The sequence below is a fragment of the Falco peregrinus genome, chromosome 12 (genome assembly GCF_023634155.1).
Source record: "Falco peregrinus isolate bFalPer1 chromosome 12, bFalPer1.pri, whole genome shotgun sequence".
NCBI lineage: Eukaryota > Metazoa > Chordata > Aves > Falconiformes > Falconidae > Falco > Falco peregrinus.
Genome location: NC_073732.1, coordinates 27,855,239 through 27,867,801, shown reverse-complemented (window position 1 = coordinate 27,867,801; position 12,563 = coordinate 27,855,239). Strand labels below are relative to the sequence as shown.

General features: G+C 54.5%; 1 protein-coding gene across 1 annotated transcript; it reads right to left on the bottom strand.

Annotated features, from left to right (window-relative positions):
- Positions 1 to 5,452: 5,452 nt before the first annotated feature.
- Positions 5,453 to 11,582, bottom strand: SHOX2 (short stature homeobox 2). Its single transcript, XM_055817293.1, has 5 exons — positions 11,045 to 11,582; positions 9,573 to 9,781; positions 7,079 to 7,136; positions 6,904 to 6,996; positions 5,453 to 6,856 (listed from the first exon to the last, which is right to left on the bottom strand). Exons 1-5 carry the CDS (start codon positions 11,313 to 11,315, stop codon positions 6,573 to 6,575), a joined length of 915 nt encoding a protein of 304 aa, XP_055673268.1. The 5' UTR covers positions 11,316 to 11,582; the 3' UTR covers positions 5,453 to 6,572.
- Positions 11,583 to 12,563: the final 981 nt, after the last annotated feature.

Here is a 12,563-nt window from a genome sequence, read left to right as displayed (position 1 = left end):
AGTTCCAAGGAAAATGGCCAGTGTTTACCGTTTCACAGTGATCCAAGATCACTTTGTGCAGACCCAGGAAGCCAAAAAGCTTGAGTGATGCTATAGGTGCAGGGGACACTTGAACTTCTGCATTCAAAACACTGAAGGCTGGACACAAACAACTGCTGACCAGCTTGGCAACTGGACATATGGGACCACTGACTAGCCTGCTGCCTTTTCCAGAACATGCAGAATTCAGGGTGACATTTTCAAAGAGCAAAGCACAGAGGCACCAGCGCCAGCAGAGGGAGGAGGAAGCTTAGTCACCTGCTGATGGAGCCTACAGCCACCCGCATGCACCGTTAAGGACCTGTAGATCACGGTCAAGCATGGAGCACCAGCACGGAAATTAGTCTGTAACATGTGGAATGTCAGCCTGAACAGTAATGCAGCTGAATTTTCTTAATGCATTATTAAAATTGTTATCTTCCTTCTCTAAATTAACTCGAGGAAGATGTTCATAAAAGATTACACTGCTCTGGTACTGTCTTTCGTCAACCACAGGTTCACATCCTCGGTGGTTTCAGGATGGCTGTAGCTGCTGATAAGGTCAAACTGCCCCTTGGCCGGAGCACTGGCCCATGACGAGTGCATTTTGTACCTCCCCATTTCAGAATTCTCTCCCAGAATTTTTCCCAGGGTGATTTTTCCCTGTGTAAAAGGAGACTGTTAACAGCACATCAGTATTTAATGAACAGCATGTCTGATGTGCAAAGGCCATAAAACCTTTTTTATGAAGGAAAACATTCTCAAACATCTCTCATAGGCGCAGTTTTAAAAAGTTTAACACAGGGCAAAGGAGGGCTAAGCAGACAGGCTTGCAGAACATAATGCAAATCTCCTTTGCATATGTATTTTTTTCCATCATCTTACAGAAAGAGCTAGCAACTGGGGGCCAGGGTGACAGAAAAAATGACACCAGAGTCCAAATTACCTACCTTCTGAGACCACAGCAGTGGGCTGGTTATGAAGCATTAGCCACTGCAGCAAAGCAGCAGTTTTCCCTTTTTTATTCTTTTAGCATACCTTCCCTCTCTAGGAAAAGCTAAAGCTCTTACATGAGCGCAAAACATTATTGTTGAAGAAGAGCATGCCTTCTGCAGCACAAAACAAGAGCCCTATGTCGGCACTGCCTTGGTTTGTGCAAAGCAGGGGTGACATGACACGAACGATAGAGCAGATCCCTACAGATCCACAGGCAGGACCCGCAGCCTTCCCCTCCTAGTGGGCTGCCTGCAGAGGGTGAAACCGCCTTCGGGGGGGCCTTTACAGGCACCTGCCAGCTGAAAACAAAATCAGTCTCAAACTGGGGAGGTGTTGGGTTTGTCTCGCTCATTACTTTGTCAAAAGGCACACTGTTACCATGCTGCCAAGAAAGGTAACTGAGGCATTGAGGGCTCTGCTGGTTCTTCCATCAGGAATTTAGCTTTTGCTGAGTCAGTAAAATTAGTAATAACTGGCAAAACAGCGTAAATACATGCTCAAAGCCACGCTCTGCAACCGCACCAGCAAGATTCATGGTATAGAAAATTCACAGAATTTCCTTCATTCACACAAACTTAATTGCCTAAAGAACATCTGGAAAGAAGACTGGCCACTCATGTAAAAGGTGTGAGTAGTGATAACTCACATTTCTGAGAACACTTACTATATCCTCCATCAAAACCAGGGGCAGGGGCAGTTGCAGTTGAATATAGGAAAGGTTAAAAATAAGCACGATTTTTCCAGTTCCTTTCAGAATTTTGTTGCCCATCTCAAAAACACAAAAGTGATACAGATCTGCTTCTTTTAATTTTTAAATATATGTAGCAGATGACCTTTAAGGTGCAGGTTCACCTGCTGGTGCTTCACAGCAAGGGTGAACAGGCTCAGAAGTTGTGAGAAACCAAAAATTCAAGGGCAAATGAAATGGGAACAGCCACAAAATTGGACAAGTATCAATATTTACTGGGCAGGAGTTAGTACAGTGTGTACTGTTACACAAAACATTATTTATTCCTTGAGTATTCAGCCGCAGCTCACCCAAAGGACCGCTGTACTCACAAGGGCAAACTGCTGTTGCACAGAACCATCGGCTGAATGCCACAGAGGCTCAAGGGCTCTTCTGATGCTGCTTTTCTGAAAGGCAAGTTTAAGTGCTCTGCTTAAAAGCTTTGCCTGGAATAAAGCTGAGCTGCCAATGAACAGTACAAGACATCAATTCCATACACAGTATTTAGCACACTTTTGTGTACTTTTATGTGCTGGGCAAAACTAGTGTTTTCTTTCTCTCTCCTTTTTCATGTTCTTGTATGGAGAACTGAAATCCATAGTAGGAGTTAGCGAGGTGGTGTCTGGAGTTCGCTGTAAGACATCTGGCTGCCGTCGCCCTGCGCTGCTCACCTAACACTGTGTTGCTGCACAGAGCGAACAGAATGTGGAAACTACTACTTCACTGAATGGGAACCTGTGCTAAGTTCCTGCCGCGAACACGCTATTGGCTCTGCAAGGACAGAAACAGGTGTTTACTCCTTCCTACATGATTTATTTGGTCTCTTCCCTAAATTCCCTTCTCAGGCCAGCACATCTCCATGTACATCCCACGCTAAAATTTTATCTACTGAAAGCATATATTGTATGTGCACTGATTGGCTCACAAAACACCTGTAATTAAATTGCAGGAAACCTATGAGTTTTTACATAGGTTCAGACACTCTAAGAAATAAAATAGAAACAGAAGAGCTCTGGCCAACTCCTGTTGGCCTATACACTTATTGGCTATTCCAGTCCAAGGAAACCAGGAATGTAAGTATTCCTGTCCAAAAATATCCCATTAAGATGATTTTGTTTTAATCACAGCTGCACTAAAAGATACATAGTTCTCTTACACCATCCAATCATCTTTCCCTGTTACGATGAAAGCACATTTTTCATGTCTTTTATTACAATCATCTTGAAGACAGACATGCCGATATCTGAGCATATTGTAAAGATTTTAAGTTCACATCACACGTATCCATCACAGTTTACGTTACCACATCAATAACCCACACAAGACTGTTAGGCAACTATATTTAAACTAGTTGTATTTTAAATAGAGCGGGTAAGTTGTGACAAGTTTATTTGGAGCAGGCTGAGAAGATTCATGCCCAGGATGTGATCTGCAGAGTCACAGTGGCCAGGCTGCAGTATTAGCGGCTGGTACACATATTAATTAACTTCTTTATTCGGGGATCAATCGACACCACCGTTAGTTTTATTGACCTTATAATTAGCAGTATCTTACTTTTTGCTTGAATAAAGCCGTTTTACCTAACACAAACCTATCATTTCCAGCCCGTTATTAGCACACAAGCAGCCGGGCTGATTTCGCCCTAGCTACTGGCAGGCCTCTCCGGGCGTGGACCTCCGCGGTCGCCCCGCCGCTGTGCAGCGCAGGGGCAGCCGGGGCTCACTCCCGCCACCCGCCCGGCCTGCGCGGGACCCCGCGGAGCCCCGCGGCGCCGCCGGCCCTCCTGGGGCCGCCCTCCCCCATGGGCAGTGGGCACGGCTCACCGCGGGCCGCCGCTTGCCCAGCCAAGGGCCCGGCAGGGCTGAGGGAGCTCCGGGGGCTGCACCTCATCCGCCTACGCGCCCCGACAGGGGACCGACCGGCCAGCGCCTGGCTTCCACCGCCGCCGCGCCGAGGCGAGTGCATTCCCGCAGGCGCTGCCCGGCCGCCGGGACTGGGCGCTGGGGTCACCGCGCGGGCGCTTTCCCTCAGAGGGACCCCCATGTCGGGCGCATTTCCTTCACAAGAATCTCACGGCGGGCGCCTTTGCCTCACAGGGACCCCCATGGCGAACGCTTTCCCCTCAAAGGGACTCCCACTGCAGGCGACCTTCCCTCAGAGGAACCCCCGTGGCAGGCACTTTCCCTCACAGGAATCTCAGGGGGGGCGCTTTCCCCTCACAGGCACCCCCATGGCGGGCGCTTTCCCCTCAGAGGGACCCCCACTGCAGACGCCTTTCCCTCACAAGAATCTCATGGCAGGCGCCTTTCCCCTCACAGGCGCCCCCTCGGCGGGTGCGTTCCCCTCAGAGGGACCCCCATTGCGGACAACTTTCCCTCAGAGGGAACCCCGTGGCAGGCGTTTTCCCTCACAAGAATATCATGGCGGGCTCTTTCCCCTCAGAGGAACCCCATGGCGGGCGCCTTTCCCTCACAGTCACCCCCATGGCGGGCGCTTTCCCCTCGCAGAGACGCCCACGGCGGGTGCCTTTGCCTCAGAGGAATTCCATGGGGGCGCCTTTCCCTCTCAGGGACCCCTATGGCAGGCGCCTTCTTTCGCAGGCACCCCCATGGCGGGCACTTTCCCTCACAGGGACACCTATAGCCAGCGCTTTCCCGTCACAGGGACCCCCATGGCCGGCGCTTTCCCGTCACAGGGACGCCCATGGCAGGCGCTATCCCTCAGAGGGACCCACATGGCGGGCGCTTTCCCCTCAGAGGGACCCCATGGCGGTCGCCTTTCCTTCAGAGGGACCCCCACAGCGGGCACTTTCCCTCAAAGGAATCCCATAGCAGGCACTCTCCCCTCGCAGGGACCCCCAATGGCAGGCGCTTTCCCCTCAGAGGGACCCCCATGGTGGACGCTTTCCCTCAGAGGATTCCATGGCGGGCGCCTTTCCCTCACAGGGACTCCCATGGCGGGCGCTGTCCCCTCAGAGGGACCCCCATGGTGGGCGCCTTGCCCCTCACACCGGCGCCCGCGGAGCCCCGGGCAGCAGCGCAGCGGGCAGAGCCGGGGCGGCGGAGCGGGCGGGAGCAGCGCGGCGGGCGGTGCCGGGGCGGTGCGGCGCGACCCCCCCGTTCCCTCCGTGGAAGATACCGGGAGCCATGACGCTTTCCTCGATTTTATTACCTGAGGGAACTTGACAGAACTTGTAAAGACACAATTGCTATAAACTTCCACCGGTCTATTTTTCCTTCCAAAGGAAGCCAAACCAAAACGCCGCGTTCAGTTTTGCGAAGCCGAACACTCAGGAAAACTCATATAAAGTGGTAACGAAAAGATGCGCGGAGGTGAGCGGTGCTTCCGCGCCGTGCTGGGCGCTATCTGCCTGTCGCGATATCTACGGAGCAGAAAGAAACGTGCGAGCTCTACAGAAGATGTCAACACAGAAAAGAAAGAATATCACTGATGATTTAATATTAACAGTACCAGAGGTGACGTGAAACCGTCCGCCGAAACGTTACTCTTTTCAGTCAATAGGTCGCAAAGTGTCTTAAATTCATTACTTGGCACTTATTGAGAATCGTGACGTCGAAAATGGATTAAAAAAGGTGAAGCAAACCTGAGTGAAACAAAATATATTGTACTGACAACAAATGTAATGAAATAACAGCATCTTGTTTTCTTTTTTTTTCTTTTTTTAAATAACTTAAAATACACTAGAAAAAATATGGTCAATATAAATAATTTTGTTTTCATGGAGAACAAATAGATACAAAGCCCGTCCATACCAAAGTTCGCGTAGAAGAGCTTTCCCTCTCTCTTGGCAATAAGCGTGAGGGTCTGATGACAAACTGGGATAACAATCACCGACTGCAAGGTACCCCAGGTTAAATAGCTATACGTCTTTCAAATAAAAATTAAAAAAAATAAGGAAAAAATCACAAGATTACGTGAATAGATACACCTTTATGAGATAAAATGTAAATGTTTGACAGTCAACTATCAATTCACAAGTTATAGCCAAAATAAACTTTGTTCGTGTGTATCAACATATTTTACATGTACCCAGTATCTCTTATTGGAATTCGCCGCTGTGTAAAGTGGTGGTTGGGAATTAAATACTTTTTTTTTTCCTTCTTTTTTTCCTTTTGTTTTTGCCCTCAGGACAAGAGAGACCCGGCAAAGGGAGGCACGCTCCGCTGTCCTGATGCTTTCCGCTCCCTTTTATTTCAGAGGTGGGACAGCAAACGACCAACAAAGATTTAAGAGTGGAAAAGGTAGTGCTTGATCTCCCTCTGTCTTTCTGCTTCCCTCCAAGATTAAAAGAGAAAGAACCCAGCCAAACCCAGTTTGTTTGTTTTGTTTTGTTTTTTCTACTAAAGATGAGGGTGAAGTGCAAGTGAATCAAAGGACTCCATCAATGAAATACAAATACATGCAACCCGGAATGCTGCTGGAGGAAGTATCCCGGACAGTTTCCCATTAGAAATTCGCAGAGAAATCATTGTCTTTTTTTAAAACTTTTTTTCCCCCCTCTTCGTCGTCGTCTTTCTCTCTTCTTTTTGTCGCTATTCCAGACATGGTTGTTAAACTCAAGTATCTGATGCAACGTGAAAGGAGGCCCGCCTCTCTTATCAAATTTCTTGTATTAAAGTGAACTTCGCAGAAAAAGGTCAGTTTCAAAACCTGTGAACTTCCCAGCTGCGCGTCTAGTTCCTCTAATTCTTTAAATAAGTATATATCTCCCGTCAGTTTCTCCTCTCCCTCGTCTTTTTTTTATTATTATTTTTTCCTTTTTTCCCCCCCTTTTTATTTAAAAAAAAAAAAGCCCCCGCTGGCGGGCCGGTCACAGCCCCAGGGCGGCGGCGTGTTTCTTGGCCTTGAGGCGGAGGTCGGCGATGCTGGAGTTCTTGCTGGTGGTCTTGGCGGCGGCGGCGGCCGCCACCACGGAGGCGGCAGAGGCGGACTCGGCCAGGGTGGCCAGCGGTAGCCCGAAGGGGGGAGCGGGGAACATCATGTAGGGTGCGTGGGCCAGGTGCGGGTGGAGGTGGTGATGCGCGTGGGCCACGGCGCTGTCCAGCTGCAGCTGCGCCTGAACCTGCCGGGACAAGGGCAGTGCGTGGCAGCGACCCACCCGCGTGGCCCCGCCGCCCACCCACTCGCGTCCCGCCGCCCACTTGCCTGCTGGAAGGGCATCCGCAGCGCGCCCACGTTCACGTACGGGGCCACCCGGCAGGCTTCGAACTGGCTGGCGGCGCCGATCAGCACCCCTGCGGGAGGCAGCGGCAGGAGGTCAACGCGGAGAGCCCCCCCACGCGCGGTCGACCCACCCGCGGCACCCCTCTCCTCTACCTTTGTGGAGCTGGTTTTCTTGCTTTCGGCATTTGGCTCTTCGGTTCTGGAACCAGACCTGCGGGGAGAAGCGGGGGGGGGGGGGGGGGGGGGGGGGAGAGGGGGACGACACAGACACACACGACACACACACGGGTGTAACGGGCGCGCTGCCACCGCCGTGGGAAAAAAAAAAAAATTCTAAACCCAGCGACAATTAAAAAAGAAAAACAAGCGGCAGACAAAGAAACCTGACTGCTGCACGGGCTGGGCTCCCTCCTCCCGGGCAGCCCTCGCTCCTGAGCTCCAAAACGCAAAAGGCAAAGGGAAATAAAAAAAAGAAAATATAGAGAAAACCTGCATCCGCAGAGTGCTCGCTCCAGAGACACTACTGCCTGAGCCCGGGCTTCGTCTTTCTGCATCAGGGTCCCCAAAGACCTAAATCGCCCCCTGATATTTAATACTAACTGGCGGTAACGGGGTTTGATGTTTGCACCGTCAGGCCTGAGAAGATCGTGCTCATTAATAAATAAATTGATTAGCTTTATCTTCAAGAAATACTAAACACCAGAGTTTAACAAGTCTTTTTTTTTTTTTTTTTTCTTCAGGGGGAGGTGGGTAATTACTGTCATAAAAGCTTCGCTACAAAGAAGTTTAGAATTTCTCTGTTCCTCTGTGCAGTGAAGTGTAGCACAGAAGCGGAATAATTGTCTCATTATCATGATAATCTAATTTGCTTCCACAGAAAGGGCTGCTGCACGTTAGACAAGAACATACTTTTAATATTGGAAATGGAATTGTTGAAATAAATTACCAGAATAAAGTTCTACTGGTTTAGAGGAGAGGGGAGGGAGGGAAGGAGGGAGGGAGAGTGCGTCTTAAAACATTCCTGTTTAAAGACAGACCTCTGCACCGCATCTCAGAAGCCACAGCGACCAAGCAATCCTTTCCCCACCGCCAACAAACAAATAAACAAAAAAAAAACCAAAAACAAAATTATTTTTTAAGGTCTTACTTGAAGAGACAAATACAAATGTGAATTTCCCCCACTCTGCCATTTACTTCAGCTAAGCAAAATCTGCCCAACAGCCATGTTCGTCCTCAGCCTCCCGTGGAAATGCACATTCCATAATTTACAAATTAGTGCAGATGCGAGGCAAAATATTATTGCAAAGCGTTTTCCGGAACGATTTAAAAAGGAACGGGTTTAAATCTATGTAAATCTCCAAAAGTTATTATGCACCCTGAGATTTGGCATAATGGGAGCGCGGATTATGCGCCGCAGCCGCCGCGTTCTTTGTCGAGCAAACAGCCAGCAGAAGGAAGCACCTCCCTTTTACATTTTTCATACCCAAGTTGAAGCCCAGCAACTTTGTTTGGTTTTGTTAAGATTTGCTGGGCATAACTGGCCGCCCACCTCGGCGGAAAAACGGGGGAAGCGGGGAAAACGAAGCCTCTTGGTTTTGGCTTGGGTGTTGGGGGTTTTTTTGTTTGCTTTTTTTTTTTTTTTAATTACAAAAGCTGCTTATTATTACTTTTTCGGTCCATCGCGACAGCTCTGTTTCTGTCCCTACTACAAAGATGCAGGGAAACCCCACAAGGATTGCACGCATAGTTGGGTGCAGATGGTGGCCTACGAGCACAAAGATTGAGGGGGAGTATCTGTTACAGCAGTACTTTCTAACAGCTGCAGATGTTCGGGGCCTAAAACTACTCCATGTGTTCAAATAAATAATGACCATCATTTTCTTTTCTTTTATTATCACGACGGAAATACACCGGAGCAGCTACATTTGTTCGCATCTGAGGAGTTACCTTCCTCCCCGGTCGGGCAGAGCCCGGACCCCTCCTCACTTCTTCATCTCATCCCAAGAAAACTCGCAGCAACCAGCCCAGGAACCGATTTTGAAAAACTTTGGAAGGGCAGCCCGAGGTTAAACGCGCAGGTTAAATCAAAGGAAGCTGTGGCTTCTCGCTACAGGAGAACACTTAAAATAGCCTGGTTTTATCCCAGACTTTTTATTTCATAAACCCGAACAAAGCCTGTCTGTGCACTCCGCTCAGTTTTCGTGCCGCTTCCCTCAAGATTTAACAACTACGAAGAGAAATGGCCTGTAAATTTTTTTTTTCTTTTTGCGTTTAGCAGTTCCTAATTTAGTTTACGGTCACTACATCTATAAAGTTAATTGGTACGTCCGCCCGGTGAGCCCTGAGCCAGGAGCAGCCCGGAGAGGGACCGCAGCCCACGCCAACAAAATAGCCATTGTAGCTCTCGCCGAGAGAGGGATGAAATAAACGCGGACATGAAATAAAACGCGACAGAGCGAGGGGCAGGGGACTTGCGAGGGGGCAAATCAGGGGACAGCCCGGGGAGGGTGGCTTTTTAGATTCGCTGAGTGCAATTCGGCGCGGGGGCTCTGCCAACCCGTGTCAGGAGCGGCGGGGACGGGGCACGACCGGGCTTTACCCGAGCTGGTCCCGCGCAGCCTGCGCACCCCCGCGCAGCCCCGGCTACCTGCACCCTGGCCTCGGACAGCCCCAGCCGCTGGCTCAGCTCCTCCCGCATGAAGGCGTCCGGGTAGTGGGTCTCGTCGAAAAGCCTTTCCAGCTCGTTCAGCTGCTCCAGGGTGAAATTCGTCCGGCTCCTCCTCTGCTTGATTTTCGTCTGCCCTTCGTCTTCCATCGCTTTCGCATCCTCCTTGCGCTCCTTCAGCTCTGGGGAGACTGGGCACGACACGGGCACTCAGACAGGCGGGGCGGCCGGGACGGGAGGCTGCAGGGAGGCAGCGAGACTACCGGCCTCGCCACCCTGGCCCGCAGCTCCCCTCCGCCGCACCGGCACCCGGGGTGGGGGACACGGGGAAGAAGCCCCCGCCGCTCCCCGGGGCCTGTGCTCCCCGGCCGCGTTAGGCCCGCCGCCTTTCCGGGCCCCGGCGCTCGGCTCCGGTAGCGACTGGCGGCGGGGAACCGGGCCCGGCGGCCACCCGCAGCGGGGGGGGGGGGGGGGGGGGGCGGGGGCGGGGTACCGGCCCGCGGTGGGGGCGCCTCTGACCCCGCTGCCCGCCCGGGAGAAGCGCAGCAACAGGTCCCCGGTGCGCTCCACTAAGCAGCGCGGCCCCTCCGCGCCCCGCGGCCGAGCCCGCTCTCTCCTAGGTTTTTTTGGTTTTGTTGTTTTAATTTTCTGCCAGCGACGCGGGACCCCTGCGGAACCCCCGGCGCCCGGCCCTGCCCGCCCACCGCCGCTCCTTAGCGCGGATTTGTTTATTAGCCCCTTTGCGGGGATGCTCCAGCCGCGTCGCGCTCCGCCGGCACCGCTCGCCCGAACAAAAGGGCGGCCGTCCACCGTGGGTCCCCGCGCAGCGACAGGCACCGGCCCTGCCCCGCAGGCGGGCGAGGAGCCCCCCGCGCTGTTGGTCCGCCGGCGCGGCCCGGCCGCCTCCCCGCAGCCGCCGAGAACGGCCCCGGCCCCGCGGCCATCGCCCCGGCGCGGAAAAGGCGCGGAAAAACCACGGGGCGTTTGGAAGAGAAAGGCGCCCGGCAGGGCCTGGGCGCGGAAGCCGCGCGGAGCTTGGGCCGAGCGCCGGCAGCACAGCCCGGCCCCACACGTGTCCGCGGAGCCGAGACTCGCGGGGGAACCACCGGGCCCGCGTGCCCCCGTTGGCAGTGCGGCTTCCCGCGGGATGCTGACCGGGACCCGCTCGCGCTGCCAACAACTTAAACGCTTCTTTAAATATTTTAATATAAACTTGGAGGCTGGCCGCGTATTCCCCGCAATTGGGAGCGGGCGGAAAGCCGCCCGTGGGCGCCTGTCGCAGCCTCCCCACGAACGCGGCCGCTGCCGAGCCCCTTCCACCCGCGACCGCGGTCTGCCTCGCCCGGTGCGCGGCCACCGCCCGCTCCCGCCGCCGCTCCGCGCCTCCCGAGCCCGACGGGGGGAAGGAGGGGAAGGGGACGGGAAGCAGGGGGACTGCCCGGTGCCGCCGTTACCGTCGCTGAGCTTGGGGGTGGCCGCCTCGGCGGCTCTGTCGGCGGCGGCGGCGGCGTCGGGCTCCCGCGGCGGCGACGGCCCGCCGCCCGCCCGCGCCGCGGGACTGCCCGCGTCGTCTCGGCCCGGTTCGGCCGCGGTGCCGCCGCTCTCCCGCGGTCCGCCGGCGCGCAGGGGCCCGCTCTCCAGCACCTCGCGGTAGGTGATGAGCTCCTTCTTCTCCTTCGCTTTGGGATCAAACGACTTGGAGACAAACGCCGTCAGCTCCTCCATGGCCGCGGCTCAGGGGCGCGCTGCCCCGGCTCCCCGGGCGGGCATCCACGGGGCGGGGGTGGCGGCGGCGCCCCGGGCCGTGCCGTGCCGAGCCGAGCCGAGCCCAGCCGCGCCGTGCCGTGCCGCCCGACGTGTAGGGCTCTCGGGGTCTGATAGCGACGCCGCGATTGAAGTGGCACTATTTATACTTTGCAACGCCTGCCCCTTGTTCCCGGAGAATTACCTCCCCTCGGAGCTCTGAATGGACCCCTTCTCCGCCGCCCGACCGCGCCGCCCGCCGCGGGGCTCTGCGGACAGGGCACCGCCAGCCCGCCCGCCCGCCGCCCTCCGCGCGCTGCGCCCTAATTAATTTAATTAGGCGCGGGCCCGTGCGCCAGGTCCCGGGCGAGCGCGGCGCGGGAGAGGGGCCGGAGCTGCGGGGGAGTGGCCAAGGCGGGAGGAGCGGAGGGGGGTGCGCAGGCTCCGCACCCGCGCACCGCCCCGCGGGACTCGGGGGGTGCGGAGCCGCCCCCCGCGCAGCCCCGCGGGGCCAGAGGCGAGGGGCGCTCCCCCACACCCCGCCGGGAGCCGGCCCGGTGCGCGGAGCGGCGGCAGCGTGGGACCGGCCCCGGGGGAGCCGGAAAAGTTCCTCCGTGGACGCCCAAATCCAGCAAATAAATTACCGGCTAATTGACAGTGACAAATACAGCCGTATCATTAACGTTTTCTCATACGGCGAATTGAGGCATCAGATTAGAGCGAATTACGCTATTTATTGCTAATATTGTTTTTCCTTTGTTGTTTAAATCCCATTAAGAGAGTACTTTTGTTGACAGAAGCCGTCTCTTTTACACCTTTGCTAGAACCCTAATAAATTATTCAAAATTGTTTAACTCTTGCGTATGTATTGATTTCTCATTTGACCTCTGGAAAGATGACTTTACATAAAAGAGCGTTTATTTACTCGAGCAGGTAATGGTATCGAGGATGGAATTAGCATTTCTTCAGATCCAATTATACACGCCGCAGCCGCGATCGGCAACCAGTTCCCGTGGCTCCGTTTCGGGCGGCAGAGCCGGTCCCGCCGCCCGTGACCCGGTCCCGCTTGGCCCCGCTCCGCCCCGCGAGGCAGTCTCGGTCCCGGGGGGGGCAAGGCGGGGGTCGGACACGCGGGTCCCCACGGGGACAGCCCTGCCGGGGAGGTGATGACCAGCGGCTCCTCCATCCTCACGTTTCGATTATCCTCCCGCAACATTTCGCGATTCCCGT